The 22,630-nt window shown below is 33.5% G+C and overlaps 2 protein-coding genes across 2 annotated transcripts; one reads left to right on the forward strand and one right to left on the reverse strand.

Annotated features, from left to right (window-relative positions):
* Window positions 1-15,623: 15,623 nt before the first annotated feature.
* On the reverse strand, window positions 15,624-17,512 carry LOC147071397 (uncharacterized). The gene is made up of 2 exons (XM_085948659.1): window positions 17,469-17,512; window positions 15,624-16,566 (listed from the first exon to the last, which is right to left on the reverse strand). The coding sequence occupies exons 1-2, from the start codon at window positions 17,478-17,480 to the stop codon at window positions 15,844-15,846; spliced, it is 735 nt and encodes a 244-aa protein (XP_085804785.1). The 5' UTR covers window positions 17,481-17,512; the 3' UTR covers window positions 15,624-15,843.
* Window positions 17,513-20,710: 3,198 nt separating this feature from the next.
* LOC147071398 (uncharacterized) lies at window positions 20,711-22,630 on the forward strand. The gene is made up of 2 exons (XM_085948037.1): window positions 20,711-20,774; window positions 21,673-22,630. The coding sequence occupies exons 1-2, from the start codon at window positions 20,760-20,762 to the stop codon at window positions 22,477-22,479; spliced, it is 822 nt and encodes a 273-aa protein (XP_085804163.1). The 5' UTR covers window positions 20,711-20,759; the 3' UTR covers window positions 22,480-22,630.

A 22,630-nucleotide genomic window follows, 5' to 3' on the forward strand; every position in this document is an offset into this window, starting at 1 on the left:
ATATGTAGACATGTTTAAAACCATTTCTATTGAATGACCCATCGCAAAATCGTGATATTTTTGATCGTAGTATACTTTTAATATTATATCACGACATCCTAATCAATAATTAGATTAATTATTATCATTTTCTTCTTACCTGAAATTACAGTACCTAATAGTATTTCTGAATTGTAGTTATGTTTGACGTAATGAATTCTATAACTTGTTAATGTACCTGAATAAGAAGACAATAAAGTTAGTAAACTTCAAATATTACTATTGATTATTATGTACCTATATCCTTTTATCATAAGATTCCCCCACGATGGTTGATTGCTAATAAAGTTTAGGTCTATAATGTCGTGGGTCTCGGTTACCCGGAATCCCGGATCGGTTATGTTATTACAACGTTTTTCTTAGCTAGTATTCTTATTTGTCCGGTGGTTCTTTGTCCGGTACAAATCTTGCAGTTTAAATAACTAACTAACTAACTTCCCGACTAGCTAGACATTTGAAACTTTAATAATATATCAGAACACGATGCCAATGCATTTTTTAATACTTTTAACCATCTTTAAGTAGAATTGAATTCATTTTCAGTTAATTCTGTTTTGTGTGAAAAGTTTTTTCGACACCATTATTGGTTGCTAGGGCTCTGGGGTCCTAGCAACTAAATTATTAATATATACGTGCGTTACTATGGAAATCAATATGACATGTCAAGTACATTTTTTTTTGATCGTTTAAGCTAGTCAAGTCAAGTTTATATGGTTCAACAGAAAATTTAAAAACGTTGTATATAAAAAGTTCTTTTTATCTTGTAATTATTATTTCAATGTGTATTTGGTCCCATAGTATCAGTATAATAGGTGCCAAGTGGCTAGCATCGATTTCTAATAAAACCTAATGTTAATACAACCTCCAGTCTGTGGAGTCCCATATTATGATCGTCTTAGGATCGAACATGGTGATGTAATGTGTAATGTATTTATCATACATATTCATAATTAAAAAATCTGATATTTCATATATTGTCGGAAATTAACGCTTATTAATAGCATTAGTTTAACATTATACTTTTTATTCAATTCGATGATCACCATAAAATCATCAACATTAAGTTCGACGCGGACGACACGGCTTCCGTGTCCCCGTTAAACAGCCATTAGATGCAATTAGCATATTATTTAAATGCGGTAATTAAAAATTAATTAAAAGGTACTCATTGATTGTGTTAACTTCACCGACATTGTAGTGCAAACAACACAAGTGAAAAACACAAAGTAAGTGAGTATTGTAAAAAATCAAATCAGGAGAATAATATTATAGGTAGGTACATTAAATATAGGTACAATATTTGATGTGTTATTAAATAATCTAGTAATAAATTTAATAATAATTAAAAATTGTTATTTAATTAATTGAGTCCATAATGTTATCAAAATCTAATTTCATGTATATTTTATTAAAAATAAGTGTGTTAGATTTTTTTTACATTTAACATATCAAGCTCAGAGAGTCAAATTATTTTTTTCCATGAAACATGGCGATGATATTGGAGATTTCATTAACCTGAGCTGTGCTCCGGTGCTCTCCAGTAGATTTTGAGCCCTGACTGAGTCAGTATTTATTTTATAGAATTCCATTTTACAATATAATAATATAAATTATATTAAAAATGTAATATACTTCACTCGCACCACAACATGAATTATTGAATTTTTTTATAGTTCTACTCTACTGTTTTCTAAAATTACTAGAAATAATAATATTAAGTACGTTTTCACACATAACATTAGAAAAAACTTATTTGATTAAAAAGAGGTGTAAATATTCTTGTAATAGATGTAATAGATGAGATAAATAAAAGCGGATAATGATTATAAAATTATTGAAAAAAGTTGGTACTATATTCTATGTTGTGTTATTTTAATTAATACAAATATTAACTATATCTTATTACATGATATTAAAAATGTGAGACATTTGAATAAGTATGTAATTATGTCTAAAACGTTACAGCCAGTAATTTCATAATCGCCTAAAGTTGAGAACATTTTATTTATCCGGGCACAACGACCGGAAATAGGCTGTGACCCCATCGTTGTCGTCCTTGTTTTGGCCCAATTCTCGCTACTCTTCTCTAATACCATGTTTTGATTACACTAGGTATTTTTAAGCCGAATTAAAATAATATCCACAAAGTAATAATATATCTAAATGAACGAATAATGACATAATACAATATTTTAGACGTATTACTATAATATTTTTTTTCCAACCATGTCCGATCCTAATATGATCATAATATGGGCCTCCACAGAGTGGAGGTTTGTATTAACAGATTTTATTTTTACGAGAAATGGATGTCAGCCACTTGCTCAACCCATTAGGTCCATACTCTGACTCATACACAAATTGTAAAACAATATGTATACTTGCCAGACCCAGGATTCGAACCTGGGACCCTCGACACTATAGGCCGGCGTTTAAGCCACGCGGCCATCGTGGGGTATGAATCTTTTTCACGATTTTCACGATATCCGTATTATAAATAAAGGCTCTATTTTAATGTGAGACAAATTATTGATAATTTACATTTCAAAGTGTTTTAATAATTACAATATGTCGTATCTAAAAGCATAAAAAGCAAATATATACTTACATTAAAAAAACAGTGTTTATAAAATCTTGTATGGTTCTGTTCATCGTTTATTAAGAATTGTTCAGTGTAGTAAAAATTGTTTTGAATAATTTATAGTATTCATGAAGAAAAATCGATTTTACAAAAATAAATAAAAATATGATTACGTTAAATCATATTTATTTGCCACGTTTAGATACTGAAATTTTACGAAAGGAAGCGTTAATACAATTATACAATAACGAAAATAAAAACATAATTTTTAAGTTTTAGTCGTTTTTTTTAAATTATGAATATTTAGGGTACATCACAACATGGTATACAAGAAGTCATTCAATATGACACATTTACAGCTTATTGCAATGATAATAATATTGAAATTATGAATAACAACATAAATTTATGGGGACGTAACGTAGTCCCACCATTGGTGGTAATTATTTGTTAGCACTTCCTGTCAGATCGGTGACTTTATTAATTTCCTATGTGTAGCTTAATTAAATATTTCATTATAAATTTTCATCGCTTGCTGTTATTCTGCGCAGTCAAAAATCCAACTATTGACAACATAACATAACAATAATTGTAAAATGCAATGTCAAAAAATTAAAATGACTATGGTCGCCATGTCCACCTTTGTAAGAATGCTCAAATATAAGATATACATTTAATATAAGTACGTAATTTACTAAAACGTAAACTTCTTTATGTTATGTATGTTTGCGTTGATAGATTTTCAAACGTGAAAATCACAATAGGTACCTAAATATGTACTATCATTATTTCAATTCCACGACTGCAAAGAATTTTCAAGGGACATACAAGGGTATAATAGAAACATTATATAATGAAAGTAGATTTACCCATCAATTTATATTATCAGCTGTTGAATTGTAAAACCTTTTTATCAATATGGTTTTAAAACGCCGAACATCAATATTATTGTGACACTATTACATAATATTATATTTTATTTTATTTACACCAATTTCAACACGAAAACTAATGCACGATTGCTTTTGTTTTGAAAATATCATGTAGAATTGACATGAAATTTGAAAATAATGACATGACATCAGTGACAAATAGTCTCGCAGCTCGAGTGTTGATTGGCTGGGTGAGCTCTGATTGGTCATTGAATTGGCATGATCATTTTATCATGACTGAGTATTTCTGATATATTAAGTGGTCACGATCGCTGTATGGAAGATACATCCCCCTCTGGTCACACCTCAATAAGGTTAACAAATCCGACCATGTCCGATCCTAATAGGATCATATGGACCTCCACAGAGTAGAGGTTTGTATTAACAGATTTTGTTTTTTACGAGAAACGGATGTCAGCCACTTGCTCAACCTATTAGGTCCATTCCCTGACACAAATTGGAAAACAATATTTGTACTTTCCAGACCCAGGATTCGAACCTGGGACCCACGGCGCTATAATCGAACGCTTCAGCCGCGTGTATATAAAACCCATGTATAGAACAAAAATTTTATGCAATACTTTAATTATAGATGTATCTCGATATTGATTCTAATGAATGAAAGGTGTATTTTTTGTGGTTTTGTCATAGGATAAATTTGAGTTATCAGGCATGTATGCATTTTTATTTGAACTAAAAAGAGCAGTGTAAACAAAATAGTAATATACATATGATGTGTTTAAACTATTTTATTTAGGATATTCAGGTACATCAACTAGACATAGTATTCAATATTATTCAGAATGTCATTCGTATTACATATCCATACCTACATTACAGCATATTCAGGGCTAAGTAAGAACTTTCAAGAAATAAAATCCAATACAAGTATTGTGAAAATTGACTATTGACCAAGATATCATGCGATGGTCGTTTCATAATTAATAATATTTTCTAGTGGTGATAAGAAGAATGTCCTGACGATCCACTGGAGTAAGATGCTCCCGAAGATGAAGAATAATCAGATGAACCTCCATGACTATATCCGCCAAATCCTTGACCTGCTCCTCCGAATGATCCAAATCCTTGTCCAGCACCACCGGCAGCACCTCCGCCGAATCCTCCTTGGTCATTTCCACCAGCATTGATGTATACAGGAACTCTCCTTTCGACGATGTAAGGCTGGGCAACTTGTACTGGGTATGGCCTGTCAACTGGCACTGGGTAGGGTCTTGGCACACGTACTTCTACTCTTCTAATGACTGGTACTTGGTATGGTACCCTGACTGCATAAGGGACTGGTCTATCGACGTTGTAAGGTACTGGTCTATCCACGGTGACTGCGTACGGCCTGTTTACTTGAACTGCGACAGGTCGATCAACTTGGACGCGAACGGGTACTGGAACTTGTCTTTCTACTGGAACTGGGTAAGGTTGAGGAACTTGGACTGTGTTGGTGATGACTTGGGGTCCTTGACCGGCACCTCCAGCTCCTCCCGCACCTCCACCCACTCCTAGATCACCTCCGAATCCACCTCCAGCGCTCCCACCGAAGCCGTGACTTCCGCTATCAAGACTGCCACCTCCCCCATAGCCAAGATCGTGGATGCCGCGTTTTTCTTGTTTCTTGGTCGGAACAGCGCAGGCTAACGCCATGCACCCAAGGAATGGTAGCAAAGTCTGGAAATTAAATAATGCCACATGAAGAAATAAAATTAAAGGTTATCAGAAAATACTTTCGTACGTAGGTGCGTTTGTCAGAGTTTTTATGCAAGTCCGGAGAAACATATATATGCCCGTAAATTAATAATCATTAAATAAAACTCATTTGTACAAAATTATTTTAAATGTTTTTATGGAAGTTGCCGTATTTTTTTGTGCTATACCGCTTGTGTAAACATGTGGAAGCAAGTAAGACAGATTCACGGTGCTTCATCGGGAGTAGCAACACGTGGTCTCGTGAAATGTTGTTTTGATTAAAGTGCACATAGTTATACTATGTGAACTGTTAAAACTATATTGATTCGTGTAGCAATGTTTACGTGCGTTAAGTTTCAGATAGATATTTGTGCATGTGCATTATTTGATTGAACTAGGCTCAATGCCAACTTTTCTCAATTTTTCCCCATAATAATAAAATTATGAATGCTTATATAATTTTCTAAATTAAACTTTTAATGAACTACATAGTTTTTAAAACACTTCTAAGAAATATTTAACAACTAAAAAAAATATTGTTTGTAAAAAATACAACACCCAGCAGGATTTGAACCTGCGCCCCCATATGCTCTGACCACTAAACTATACGTGTCCTATGTAATTGCGATACATTCTTAAATTTTGTGAATTATTCGTTGACTAAAAATGGTTTATCAAACTTTTAATATTTATAAAACTATTTCATATATTAAAATAAACATTAAATATTTAGGCAAAATTTGCCTACAATAAATATATAATTAAATTAAATAAAATTTAAATGAATATCATGATTGTGTTCAGCCACTTACAATGAGCTTCATGTTGGTGATTTTATGAACGGCTGACAGATACAACTGATACTTAAAATTTTCGAACACACTCTTTTTATATCAAACCTCCCTCCAAATAAAAACTGAAGACATTAAGTAAATTGATTACAATACTACAAACGTCACTAAAAATTCCTTTCATTAATGTTAGGCGTAATTTTATTATATCTCTTCTAAGCTGGTTTATTCTAAGAGAATTTTATTCTTCATAATATTCATTGCAAATATGTATTTAGTAGGTTGTATTTCAATTGCTAGTGAGTCTGTGATTAATTTTCTTGTTTCCATAGCAACACTGTGCAACGAACAATATGCATAAGATTCATTATTATGTAAAGTATGTGGAAAAATTTTACTTTTAACATAATAATCCACCATATAATTAAATTCAAAATAATTACAACATGCAGAAATAATATACCAATAAGCTGCAATTACATTATGATCACGTCACGCACTATCACATGCTGGTACGGCGACAAATTTAGTAATTTTTTGTTGAATTATTAATAACCACGTCCTTGCTTTTTCGTACAAGGCGTTTGTTAGTCATTTTGAACAATCACAAACACCCAGGGTTTGAGAAAAACACATATATAATGTGTCGTCACCGGAATCGAACCCAGAACTCTCGGGTGGGAGGCCAACTCCTTACGCACCACGAAAGTCGCCAAAATTTAGTATATTATGGTTTTGTCATTCCACAGAATATTTTGAATGATCTCTATAAATTCAATAATGGAGAGTTCCAACTCTAAGGTGTTAGTATTTTGAATTATTATTCATTATTCATGCTAATATCAATTAATTTTAACAGTTTCTACGTGTGCGTACGTTAAAATTACTCGCGATATTGCATCCATAGATAATATTTTAAAGAGATCCCAACCTGCAGACCATAGATAATAGATAATAATTTAACAGAGAGAGAACCCAGAGAAAACCACTAAAACAAAGAACACACGGTTTTGACACGAGTCGAAAATGTATAGGCATGTAGAAAATGATAAAAAACGTTCATTGAGTTATGCGGGTGTCGATGTAGCGCGATCCGCGTGAAGTGGCTTCATTGTTGTTTTGGTGATTTCGGCAGATTTTGCTAACTGACAATGTTCGTTTAAAGGTTTAAAATGTGCTATGGATGGGAGCATCAGTCTGATAACATTTTAAATAACAAAAAACGATGTTACACACATTTATCCCGTAGCGGTAGCTTACTGTGACAGCACGTGACAGCACATAACGTGATTATAATGTATTTCAACTTTCAGTGTCAACTGGTTTTAAAGCAACGATTCTCCTTATAAAAATATTTGTGGGAGAATTTTCAAAAATTGCCTATTGGAAAATTCATTATTTTTTTCGTACATAAATATGTCATGATGACTATGATGCAGCTCGGTGAGTATTGGTCTTAGCCTCGACCTTAGTGGTCGTGAAAATGGGATGGATTATAAATAATAAATGAGAATTTCATGAAGAAATGCCATACATTAACGATAATAATTATGACAACGGAAAGCAAAACAAAAAGGTTTGCTTCTGTCAAGTGTACCTACTCGCCACATAAACATACTATGCCACATATACATACGCCACATATGCAAAGGTTAATAATTATGTTTTTTTTGTCTTTAGTTTTGAAATAAACTGTTAATTAGCATTAGTAAATAGCCACCATATAAATTGTTAAAAAACATGTCTATCAGCGTGATATTCTAATCAGTTTATAAGGTTTATATATTATAATCATGATGGAGGAGGGTTAACAGGGCTCTAGCTTGTAGGCAGGCGTGGCGGATCGACCAGCTAAGTGAGATAAACACACATCATCACAAATTTTCTCTGACAGTAACATATGAGGTCGTGCGATACAATTTGTTGTGATATGACGATTGATATAATTCATTAATTCGATTTCATAATTACTTTTAGTATGGTACAAAAATAGCTATGTATCCAGTATCGCGAATGGTCGTATGTTACTTGTCTACCATAAAAGGCCGACAACTAATAATTTAAGTGCATTTATTTACAATTACAAAAAAAAAACATCTTTAATATATTCACGATGGCCGCGCGGCTTAAGCGTTGGCCTATTGCGTCGTGGGTCCCAGGTTCGAATCCTGAGTCTGGCAAGTACCCATATTGTATTTTCAATTTGTGTATGAGTCAGAGTATGGACCTTATAGGTTGAGCAAGTGGCTGACATCCATTTCTCGAAAAAACAAAATCTGTCAATGCAAACCTCCACTCTGTGGAGACCCATATGATCCTATTAGGATCGGACATGGTCAAAAAAAGAAGAAAGAAAGAAAGAATATATATAATACTCAGAGTATCTACTGTAAGTTTACCTAGCGGAATCGTTGAGCTCCGCGGAATACCATTTGGGAAATGCTATGCAGTATAATGTATAATATAACATCATACTACCCTTAACTTTAGCGATAAGTGGGCAGGGCTGTCATATATTATGCTATAACGAGAAACTATTATTCCAAATAATTTATTATTTTTCTCAAGATAAAATAAATTAAAAATAATTACAAGATAAAAATAACTTTTTATATACCACGTTTTTAAATTTTCTGTTGAATTATTATGCTCAATATGCTCAAACTTGTACTTGATATGAAGTAAAAAAAAAACAAACAAATATAGAATACTGAAATGTCATTTTGACATTTCATTTTGAAGTCCATAGTAACGCACGTTTATATTAATAATTTAGTTGCTAGGACCACCCCCTTAGCAACCAATAATAGTCTTTTACTTTTTACGGATTTTTCTGAAATAACTTTCCATAAATAACAGAATTAACTGAAAATGAATTCAATTCTGCTTAAAGATGGCTAAAAGTATTAAAATAATGCATTTGCATCGTGTTCAGATATATTCTAAAAGTTTCAAATGTCTAGGTAGTCGGAATGTTAGTTAAAAATCGATTGCAAGATTTGTACTGGACAAACAACCACTAGACAAACAAGAATACGAGCTAATAAAAACGTTGTAATATGTATAGAGTATTGAAAGTTTCAAATGTATGTAAGTTTAATATTCTTCAGTGTGCAGCGACACTTATATAATTTCCATAATTGTACGCCATGACGCGAAATATTTAATAAAGCACTCTTCTTAATTATATTAACGAATATTCAAGTAGTTCAATAATTATTATATTTGATTTTAAAGTTTGATAATGCATTTTGGAAACATTATTTCACTTCTGAATAGCATCAGGCGCACACATGCATGTAAAAGTAAATGTGCATGAATTATTATGTGATTAATCCATCGAAATTAACAACTTTGCAATTATTATATTGTATAAAAAGGAGTTATTTTTTTACTGCCTCATCATTCGTTAGAAGCAGCGGCTGTGTGAAGATCTGATTATCTAAGATGACACCAATAGTGGTTTGTTTAATATTATTTCTTTACCTTTTGGAAATTAAAGTTTTTGATACTTAATTTCAGCGTCACGTGACGTCTGCAAAAATTATATATTATTTTTACTAAGGCCAAATCCCTCTATACTCAAGCCGCGATACAAAACTATGATTTACAATCGTAATTATTGGTTATACTTCAAAAACATCCATTAGAGACAAATTTAATAGAAAAAAGATAGATCAATAGCCAGATTCAATTTTGTATTATAGTTTAATAAGACTGCAACAACTATTTTATTATAATACGAGGGTGGATCAATAAGTCCTTAGAAAAGCCGACAAGTGGCGCGACTAGTACTGTAAGCGATTTGTTTTCATGCAGCGGCACTACCGATTCAGTATGCTGCGAAGTTTCAATCAGATTGGTCGGGTTGTTGTGTGTTTTTCGTACATTTAAAAAAAAAATTTGCTTGTGGAAAATGGAAAAATGGAAAATGGAGAAAATTGAGTTTAGAGCTGTTATTAAACATTTTAATATAAAAGGGTTAACAGCAAAGGAAATAAAAAATGAGTTGGATTTAGTTCACGGCATATCTGCTCCTTCACTTGCAACTATTTATAACTGGTTAAATGAATTTAAACGTGGTCGTACATCAACAAAGGATGAACCACGCTCAGGACGTCCTGTAGAGGTGACTACACCAGAAATGATCAATAAAATCCACGATGTGGTGTTAAGTGACCGAAGATTAAAGTTGAGTGAGATAATTGAGGTTACAGGGATCTCAAAAGGTAGCGTCATTTCTATTTTACATGACAAATTGGGCATGAAAAATATTTCTGCAAGATGGGTGCCGCGTTTGCTCACAGTCGACAATAAACACAATAGGGTGGTGGCCTCTAAAGCCCTGTTGTCGCTCATGCAACGCAATCCGGATGAATTTTTTCGTCGCTTTGTGACTGTAGATGAAACATGGATACACCACTATACTCCCGAGACGAAAGAACAGTCAAAGCAGTGGATTGCGAAGACAAACCATGTCCAAAGAAGGCGAAAACCGTAAAATCAGCTGGTAAGGTTATGGCTACTGTATTTTGGGATGCACGTGAAATTATTTTCGTTGACTATTTGGAAAAAGGAAAAACAATAACAGGGGATTATTATGCATCTTTATTGGACCAGCTAAAAAACGAAATTGAAGAAAAATGGCCTCATTTAAACAGGAAAAAAATCCTCTTTCATCAGGACAATGCCCGTGTTCACACATGTTTACGATCAATGGCTAAAATTGAAGAATTGAAGTTCGAATTGGTCGACCACCCACCGTATTCGCCAGATTTAGCCCCCAGTGACTTTTTCCTTTTCCCAAACTTAAAAAAATGGCTAAGTGGACAACGTTTTTTTTCAAATGAAGAAGTCATCGATCGGACAAATGCTTATTTTGAGGACCTTCCGAAAACTTATTTTTCTGACGGTTTAAAAATAATTGAGAAACGTCTAACCAAGTGTATTGAGCTCCAAGGAGATTATGTTGAGAAATAAAAAAAAATACAAAAATAAAAACTGTTTTAATGCTTTTTTCTAAGGAATTATTGACCCACCCTCGTATGTCGATTGTCTCAAATGTGTTATTACGAAGCAGTCAAAAATCTTCATTTACTACGAACAGGTTACCACATTGCATTCAAAGTTAAGCAATAACCAGCAATACCATTGGAACTCGCAATGTAATGCCGCGGCCTAACTATAGATGGCCGTGCTAAAAGCTGCTGCTATTTTATTAATTATTGAATTTATCGTAATATTCGTCTAATTGTTTTTTCAGAGATGCATTGCACTTGCGGCTCTGCTTGCATTTGTTGGTGCAACTGGAACTAAGAATCAAGAGAAACGAGGACTTCAAGATCTTGGATATGGCGGACACATTTCAGAATCAACTGACCTATCAGGTCACGGCGACTTTGGATCCGGTGCAGGTTTCGGCTCAGGAATTGGTGGTGGCAATTTTGGTGCAGGCGCTGGATTCGGTGGAGGTGCTGCTGGTGGAAACCAAGTCATCACTAATACCGTTCAAGTACCAGTTCCGCAACCCTACCCAGTCACAGTTGATCGACAAGTCCCCGTTCCAGTACAGGTTCCAGTTAACCGACCATACACCGTAGAAGTACCAAGGCCTTACACTATCACCAGAGAACGACCAGTGCCAGTGTACGTCAACAGACCAGTACCTTACACCGTCAGAGTTCCAGTCCGAGTTGAATTAGTCCAGAGAGTAGAAGTACCAGTTCCAAGGCCATACCCAGTTCCAGTTGACAGGCCTTACGCAGTTAATGTACCTCAACCTATTGTCATTCAGAGACAAGTTCCAGTTATCATCAATCAAGGAGGAAATGGAATCGGAGGAGGTAATGGTCTTGGAGGCGGTAACACTTTAGGAGGTGGAGCTGGTGGATTTGATACTGGATTCGGTGGACAAGGAGGATTCTCTGGACACGGTATTTCAAGTGGATATTCTTCACATGGCGGATTTTCATCTCTTGGATCATCTTCAGATTATTTTGGCCATTCTCATTCCGGTGGCACTGTGTCATCTCAGAAGATTACTGTTCACCATCATTAAATGTAAGCCGGCTGCCACCTAATTTGTAAATGAAATAAAAATATTATATTTTTGAGTTGCAATTTGTTGAGATCTCATTAATTAATATTGCTATTATTATACAAATAACTTGGTAACATCTTCTGTACATAATGAATTATTACTGAATAAAAACATATTGCAAAAATAAATATTAATTTGTATTTCATAGACCCTCAGACATTAATTAAGTGCAATATAAATAATTAGCCGATGTACCTATACTGGAATCATTTTACAGTGACACCATTGGGTACGGCAAAAGTGATTGTTATTATTTGCTGGTATTGTTGCAAACTATACCAACACATCTTCGAATCGTTCATGGTATAATTGTAGAATAGTTTCAGTATACTGTAAACTTCGATTATAGTTTAAGGTGTCAAAAATAAACGAATATGTAAAACCTTTATGAAACAAATTTTATGAAATCGTAAGTTACTTTTATACATATTCACAATGTAAATAATTAATTCGATTTTAATATACTGTTTGGCTGTAAGATGTAAATGAATTAAATCATTTCGCGCCCTGTAGAGGTCGTGGAAAAGACACGCGACAAACATCTCGCCCGTGGAATCATTCTCAAGAAACATCCGCGATTCGAACATGGGTGAAATAAAGATGCCATTATTCGTGAATACAACCATTTTTTCTACACTCGCTGTAGGTTTGAATGAAACTACGAGTATTCTTTACTCATAGCCCAACCTGCTGGTAACTCTTCCAGTATTTTATGCTCATCGCCGATCCAGAGCAGTGCCTGTATATTGGATATGCCATGTGATTTTTTCACCACCATAAAGTATATATATAGCTCCTTATTATACCTTGATATTCAGATGCCATCTTCTTGACCCCAAATGTTCAAACATCTCCTCTCAAAAATATCCATATTTATGTTATCCTGTTCGCTAAATGCCCAGCATTCTGGTCCATACGTTAACCCTTAAATGCATGATGGCAAACCTTTAACGTAGGTACATATTACTTTGCTAATCGATCACATTTAATGTTTAATATAATTATGAATAAATTAACAGTGGTACCTGTGAATAAAAACCATAACTATTTTGTCAGCATACTTTGTCTACTGCAGAAAACTGTTTTAAATAAAATTTCATTCACACAAATCACACAACAAAACGGTTAATACTGGGCGCAGTAGAGTTTTATTGAGAGTGTCCTGTTTTTCAGAAACCTTTGGAGGTCAAAATAGCATCTGTTGGCGAGGTTGATCCGTCGATTTATTTTGTCGTTTTTGTAAAAACTTTTAATAAACATAAGGAAATATCAACATTTTTTTTTGTAGAATAGTAATATAGGATCTATGTGACCAGTGCTCTTGTACTCTTTCAATCGTCAGTAACTTCGTTATGTCAGGGTGATGGTTAAAAAATCTTAAAGCATGCTCAGCGTTGTGTTTCAGTTACTATGATTTTACTCCCTATTTCATGTATCGTTTGTTCATTTATGGCTACGGCCGTATGTTGTAGCTTAGCCACTGGAAAATGCTAATAGAAATGGCGTATTTCAAAAAAATACTACCTTATTCTTAGGTCAATAATTATTATAAAGCAATTATTATTCGTAGAATGTCTATCATATTTGAATATTCAAAGACATAGTTTATAATCAGTATCTTTAGAATTATTTTCAAATGTGTAAATCTTGCCCATTTTTTGAATAATAAAATGCCCAATTCTTGTCAAATTTGGGATCACAGAGATTATCAATATAATTTATTATCGTAAATATTTCACTATACTAATGTCTATATAAATTATACTGATGGTTTTATAAATGCGTTTAAAAATTAATAAATGTAAATAATCTTAACACCACTGCACATTTATGTACTGAAATATGACTATATTCTAAAACATTAGAGCGAGAGGTTTAAAAGAATACTATTTTATGTAATAAAAATACTTTATGCAGTCATGAAATATTTAAAATAAATATAAAGGATAATAAGGCTTCAAAATTATATATAAATAGATTATCTACAACATTTAAGGAATGTCCAGGATTATGCTCTGAAAATAGCAAAAAATCTTCATTTTGACGTACGCTGAGCAGAAGTCCACTACTAGTTTACCAAAAAACCTACCATCCCTAACAATGCATTCATTGATGTAGTATTAACACGGCTGGTGTATTTGGATGATATGTATACTATATTATATACTCAATAATCATCAAATTAGCCTCCATTCCTTTGACCAGTTACGGCAACCAACAATAAAATATTTTTCAGGTAAACCAGTCGTAGAATTCTGCCTTAAAACACAACAATACGTTAATTTATCAAATCCATCCACAATCTTGTGAAAGAAATATTTTCTCGTTAGCTCTACGATCCGCTACCGACCTTAGCTGATTTTTGTAAAGGTTTCTTATCTTTTCTATAAGAAATAGGTGTGAGCATTGCCGACTCAAGTAAAGATGGCGGTGGTGTGAACCATTTTCTTAACTCCTCTAGCTAGATCCTACTCTTTGGATTTTTAGTAAATATTTAATAGATCTAAAAATTACACATCTAAATAAACTTGCGTGTGGGCTAGTTAAATTTTATTAACTTATTTAGTAAAGAGTTTTTATTCGTGATATGTATATAATAATAATATTTCACTTTTCACTACTAAACAATAAGTCTCAGACCATATTCAATGGTTTAGTGCACAGATATTGTATGTCCAGTTTAGTATGTTTTGAGGAAATCGAAGTTTAAAATTTGAGATGCATGAGAAATGGACATATTATTGTATATTTGAATGATACAGTATCTTCTAAAATATCGTATTTGGACGTACAATATTTGTACACCATGAAGATATGATGCAGACGAACATTTTGTGTAGGTTAACTCAATTTCTACAAAAACTGGACATACAATATCTGTGCACTAAACCGTATTTGCTCCAATAGAGAACAATAACAGACAACTTGTAGTATTTCATTAATTTAATGTGGCGGAATCATTAATTAAATTAAACATCTATGGTCACATACGAAATACGTGTGTGAATTCTTGTTTTTTGAAATCGCATTGTTCAATTGAAATTTAATTAATATACCTATCATCTACACACCAACTAGTTGCAATAAATTATTTAAAGCGTTGCACGAAAACTGATTTTTTCGTAATTTATCAATTATATAAGTACATATATTTAAAATATTTTAACAATGTAATAAAATATTTACGATTACAAACCGAACCAAAATATTTTCACAATATTTCAAGCTGTCGCTAGGTAAGGTTCTTTTACGGATGGGATAATAAATTTAATTTGCCTTGGATTTAATAGAATACCTAAATTTTACGAGTCCATGTGAACATTATACTATATGAGGTAAATACTAACTCATTTCATGAACCAGGAAAATTATTTTTAGAGTTTCTAACTTTTAAAATATGATATTGGTGAAATTATTAAATTACTGAGTCTACGCTCATTTATCTTAGCTAAAAAGTGCAGTGAAAATAAAATAGTAATATTATGATGTGTTTAAACTATTTTATTTTGGATATTCAGGTACATCAACTAGACATAGTATTCAATATTATTCAGAATGTCATTCGTATTACATATCCATACATTACACCATATTCAGGGCTAAGTAGGAACTTTCAAGATATAAAATCCAATAAAAGTATTGTGAAAATTGACTATTGACCAAGATATCATGCGATGGTCGTTTCATAATTAAGAATATTTTCTAGTGATGATAAGAAGAATGTCCTGACGATCCACTGGAGTAAGATGCTCCCGAAGATGAAGAATAATCAGATGAACCTCCATGACTATATCCACCGAATCCTTGACCAGCGCCTCCAAATGATCCAAATCCTTGTCCAGCACCACCGGCAGCACCTCCGCCGAATCCTCCCTGGTCGTTTCCACCGGCGTTGATGTAAACAGGTACTCTTCTTTCTACAATATAAGGCTGGGCAACTTGTACTGGGTATGGCCTGTCAACTGGAACTGGATAGGGCCTTGGCACACGTACTTCAACCCTCCTAATGACTGGAACCTGATATGGAACCCTCACTGCATACGGGACTGGTCTATCGACGTTGTAATGCACTGGTCTATCCACGGTGACTGCGTATGGTCTGGTTACTTGAACTGCGACTGGTCGATCAACTTGGACGCGAACGGGTACTGGGACTTGTCTTTCCACAGGGACTGGGTAAGGCTGAGGAACTTGGACTGTGTTGGTGATGACTTGGGGTCCTTGACCGGCACCTCCAGCTCCTCCTGCACCTCCACCCACTCCTAGATCACCTCCGAATCCGCCTCCAGCGCCGCCACCGAAACCGTGACTTCCACTATCAAAGCTGCCGCCTCCATAGCCAAGATCGTGAAGTCCTCGTTTTTCTTGTTTCTTATTAGGAGCAGCGCAGGCTACGGCCATGCACCCAAGGAGTGGTAGCAAAGTCTGAAAATTAAATAATGCCATATTATTATGAATAAATTATTGGGTATTGAAAAAAATCATTAATTCAAAATACTTCAATACCTAAGTGAGTACATTTTCATGACTAAAAAGTTATATAAAGCCTAGTTCAGGCTGACATATATCTTCCCGTAAATACGAGTAAATAAACATTGTATATACATTATTTATAATGTATTGTTTCCCGGAAATCATGACAGGTATAAATAAATACACTAATAAACAACCAATTTTAGCCATATTCGTGGGACATTTTTTTACTGATTCATCATAAGTTGCGACACATAAGCTTGTGGAAAGATGCTTCGATTAAAGCCCATAAATACAATTTGATCTATCCAAATTACATTTAATTTTACAGCAACGTTGTTGTGACTTTCAAACAAACAACATTTCTGCAAGTGCATTTTAGTATTAACGAAAGTTTAGAAACAATAATTGTATATTTTTATGGGCAGTTGGATATTGGTTTAATCTAGGCTAAATACCTACCCAGTAATATAAACACTTCAATAATTAATATTTCAGTTATATTTTAGCATAATTTTATTTTGTGATAGAAATGATTGTTGGCCACTTTCTCAACTTATTAAGTTCATTCTCTGAATCCAAATACACAATAAAAATTTCATTTAAATTTTCCAAATTTTCCAGATAGACCTACGTCTTTTCAAGCGAAAAAAAATATTACTCGGCCATCACCAGCCAGCACTGTGTATTAGTAATTGAAAATATGCGGCCAATATTTTTATAAAATGCTAATGGCTTCTTTTGATCCTTTAAAAATAGACAAGTAATTTCATACTTATACGAAACGATAAATTTTCCTGTATTCATTATACTTATTACGAGTATTCTGATAGAACAAAATGTGAATTGCCTACCATGAACTTCATGTCGGTGATTTTATGAACTGCTGTCAGACACAACTGATACTTTAAATTTTCGAACACAATCTTTTTATAACAAACCTCCCTCCAAATAAAAAATGTTTACATTGTAAAAAATCATTACAATATATTCGTAATTAAAATTAAAATACATTTTCAATAATTAAGTAATATGCGTAATTTAAAGTGAGCGGTTCTATGCCGGTGCATTTCACATATTTAACATTTCTCAAAAATTGCACTACCTCTATTGTTGTCTTGAATAAATTATTTTAATAGTTATGTGAATCTGTGATAAATCTACATTTCTCCTAATATAATATCACTTTGTATTACGTATATTTTTATATTATACAATCTGACGTTGTAAATACCTACGTTTTTACATAACAAGTCACTAAGTATAAAGTATAGTTATGCGTCGGCTTATAATGTCGTGGGTCCCAAGTTCGAATCCTGGCTCTGGCAAATACACATATTGTTTCCCAATTTGTGTTTGGAGTCAGAGTATGAACCTAATATGTTGAGCAAGTGGCTAACATCCGTTTTTCGTAAAAACAAAAAAATCTGTTAATACAAACCTCCACTCCGTGGAGGACAAAAAATGGTCCTATTAGAATCGGACATGAAAAAGAAGATAAAATGTAAAATCATATTGTTATAAAATATTTTCACGAAACATGGCGTGCGGTGTATTTAAAAATCGGACATGTTCTTCAAAAGCATATGCCTATGCGGATATTCAAATTTTTAAATACATTATTTTATACTTAATATTCGAAGACAAATTTGTTTGAATGTAGTGTGCAGTCATTTATTACTTAACGACATTCTATTTTTACACCGCTATATTAAAACAATGGAGAATAATTTATTTTTGGCTAGGCATCTTAAACAGACAAATGCAAGAAAAACCTTTAAGAACGTGGAGGTCTGACGTGCTGACATGTTTGGAGGCTCCCTCGTGAATAGATTCTGTCCGATAAATCACCATTTAGTATTACAATACAAATATAGGATAAGTAACCAGGATTGTTTATACTTCCATTATTGTATTAACTATGATGTCGGCATTTTCTAACGAAGCGACCGCATCGTCTGCTTCACGGAAAACCGCAATTGTAATAATTAACCAATCCCGGCTCCAAAAGCTTGGTCTATAGCGACTTTTTATTAAGTACATTTACATTTTTACTTATCTTATTAATCCGTTCAGTGGGTGGGTGCGGTCGAACAAAATCCATCCTGCGATGGACGCGTTGAACATGCCTGATTTAGAGAATAATTACGACACATCCGTAAAATATCGTTTTCGGCCAATTGAGTTTTACAATTCAAAGTCTTTTTTTTACAATTGCGAGAAAAATCTATAAATTGCAGACTCCACTGCATACACAAGATATGTTGCAAAGGAAATTATTTATATTAAAAATATATAATCATCAATACCCCACCCCAACCCATTGGGTTATAACCTTATTTGGATGTTGGCCACCTTCAAGAAACGTATCGACTCTACTCAGGAGGAAGAAAAAACTGTTTATTTAATTAAATTACGGTTATGAAAAGATATATAGTTTATTAATGTGGAATTATCATACAAATGAGTAAACATCGAAGAATTTGGGCTAAAATAGAAGAAGCCTTATACGTTATTTCTGTTATGGCAATTAAAATTATTTTTCAACACTTATCTAATCTTAATTTCTTTAATTGTGTTAATTCTCAATTCATGGTGGAAATGCATTGTATTAATTATTTTAATAAAACACATTTTTGTACTAAATCCATTTGTTTATACTCGTATTAAATAATTGTACCAGTTTCGTCCAGCTCAAAGGACATTTTCAACTAATATAAAATACAAAACATTTAAAATAACGGAATTCAAAAAAAGAGACAAAACATTCATTTAATGCTATAACCTCAGCTGAGGCATGGTCTAAAAAGATCGTAACTATGCGACGCGTGGATTGTGCTAATGACGCGTGCCGAACGGAATATAATTTGTCATAAAAATTCAACATGCGTCTATTTAGTTTTGTGTTTATTGTTATATTAGTAATAATAATAATATATTCATTGACATGTTTGCTTTTTCGAGTACAGGCATAACGTTTTTTAGTCATCTTTACACAATATAAGAATATTTTCTTACCACGCCATCACAAAAAAAAAACGACATGATCTCACCTCGAATGCCGCTCGGCGATTGGAGACGATGCGAAATTTCGTCCCACCTATTGTTGAATATTATGCTTTTAAATACATACAACAATATTAGGTACTCACAGTTTGTAATTAAAATGAATAAATTGAATATTAATAATTTTTCATTAGTCATAATTAATAGAATTTCTAAATTTAAATTAAGAAATTAAAACAAAATTAGAACATTATAAAGCAATATAATTTGCAGAATAAACAGATTTCTCGAAAGCTACAATCTACCTCTGTCGGTTCTCCCACGAAATTTTTAGTTATAGAAACATCTTATAATAATCTTCAAACTGTTCTTAAAAAAAATCTTAAGAATGTATTTTTTTCAAACAATTTTATTGGCCTTACTTACATTCAAAATCTTTTGTTTTTCAATCAGTGCCCCATAACCTTGAAAAAACAGCAGCTTTCGCTATTTTTAAGTAATTTCTAATAGCGCATTTGTGCATAACTTCGATAAAAAAAAACAGATGTATTAGACCGAAAAATTGGGCCTGAATTGTTTGGGTAGATAGAAACATGTATTATCCTTTTATTATAATTATTATCGAAAGGACGACGCCGCATTTCATGGCATAAGGACCTCCGTCATTGGTACAGGTCCACCGAACTATTCCGGGCAACAGATTATAAAATAATGACTGACCTCTTTTAGGCAATGTAGAAGAAGATTTTCCGCTTCTTACATATATTTTTTAATTAGATTTAGTCTATTCATCACTGTAGGAGTAGATTAATAGAATATTTTCAATTAAAAAATTTTACTGTGTACATACATAATAAAATATAATATATTCAAAACTATTTTAATTGCATATCATATTATCAAGTTGACGGATTATCCGTTTTGATTAATAATTTGGGTAACGTATTTTTGAAGCGCTATCATAATATTTTAGACGTATGTCTGTATCCATAGAAAAGTAAATGTGAATTAATTATATTGTTAATCCGTCGGAATTCACAGCTTTGCAATATGTGTATGGTATAAAAAGGAAAATCTTTTTTACTGTAGCATCAGTCGTTCAAGGCAGCGGCTTTGTGAAGATCTAATAATCATATAAGATGGCACCACTACTGGTTTGTTTAATATAGTATTACTTATTAATATATTTAACTCTTTTTATATCTAAATTATTAACGGAATTCAAAATACATTCAGATTGCAGCATTAAATTCATTACTACATATTATTATGCAGTTAGCTAAACTCACAAAGGAAGACACTTCAGTCAATATAGGTATCAGTGGTTAGAACACTAGCGAAAAAGATAATCGTTTGCAAATCAATCAATTCATCCAAACTTAGGAATATTTCTAATACATAATTTTATAAATACTTTTCCATAACACCAAATATTTTAATAATTATTTGTTCATACTGAAACTACATTCTTATAAAAGGTATCACAGCATTTATATTAACTTCACCGTAACCAGGGCATATCACTATTTTCGGTGCCATTATTGGCAGAAACTTGGGTGTTACTGGACAAATATAATTCTGAAACTGGTCATCAAATAATATTTACTTCCGCACCATACAATAATACTTTTGTACGTTGCGTTAAGATGTGTGTAATTACAGCCATGCTATTCGATGGTGAATCGTATATTTTATGCTGTCACCTACAAATAGTCAAATAAAAAATACAGATGCTTTACATCAAAATATAGGGTCACGTGATACGGCCAATTAAAGCCAGGCGTGGTGCGTTCTCGTTTGGTAAGGACAACTTCAATTTCACCTACAACCAAAGCACACTCGAGAGCATGGTAACCTAATTCTTCGGTGCTCTTGAGATATTACCCCACATAAATTTTACTGATGCTTCACATATAAATGCAGGGTCCCATGATACGCCTGATTAAGACCGGGCGTTATGCGGGGTGAGTATAGTTTGCTGGAGCAATTAATTTAGCTAACAATCTATCACAATATAAATGAATAAAACACATTATCTCTTCACTTTTTCAGAGATGCATTGCTTTGGCAGCCATGCTTGCATTTGTTGGTGCAACTGAAACTAAGAATCAACAGAAACGAGGACTTCAAGATCTTGGATACAGCGGACACAGTTCTGGATCGGCTGACTTTTCAGGCCACAGCGGTTTTGGATCAGGTTCAGGATTTGACGGCGGCAATTTCGGAGGTACCGGTGGTGATGGAGGCGCTGGATTTGGCGGTGGTGCAGCTGGTGGAAACCAAGTCATCACTAATACCGTTCGAGTACCAGTACCACAACCCTACGCAGTCACAGTTGATCGACAAGTCCCCGTTCCGGTCCAGGTTCCAGTCGACCGACCATACACCGTAGAAGTACCACAGCCTTACACTATCACCAGAGAACGACCAGTGCCAGTGTATGTCAACAGACCAGTACCTTACACCGTCAGAGTTCCAGTCCGAGTCGAAGTAGTCCAGAGAGTAGAGGTACCAGTGCCAAGACCATACCCAGTCCCAGTTGACAGGCCATACACTGTTAATGTACCTCAACCAATTGTCATCCAGAGACAAGTTCCGGTTATAATCAATCAAGGAGGAAATGGAAATGGAATCGGGGGAGGTAATGGACTTGGAGGTGGAAACGTTTTCGGAGGAGGCGCTGGTGGTTTTGATGGCGGATTCGGTGGACAAGGAGGTGATTTCTCAGGACACGGTATTTCAAGTGGTTATTCTTCACATGGTGGATTCTCATCTCTTGGATCATCTTCAGATTATTCTGGCCATTCTCATTCCGGTGGTGCCGTGTCATCTCAAAAGATCACGATTCACCATCACTAAAAACAAAATGGCTGCTGCCTGGGTGTGAACTGAATAACAATATAATGTTTTTGAGTTGCACTAAGTTGAGATCTCACTAATTATTATTGTTATTTTAATATGTCCATGCCTTTTTTTGTACCTGTAACGACATATAAATAAATATATTGTA

Source organism: Rhyacophila brunnea, unplaced genomic scaffold (assembly GCF_057557595.1).
Source record: "Rhyacophila brunnea isolate RB1 unplaced genomic scaffold, BYU_Rbru_1.0 scaffold_20, whole genome shotgun sequence".
NCBI lineage: Eukaryota > Metazoa > Arthropoda > Insecta > Trichoptera > Rhyacophilidae > Rhyacophila > Rhyacophila brunnea.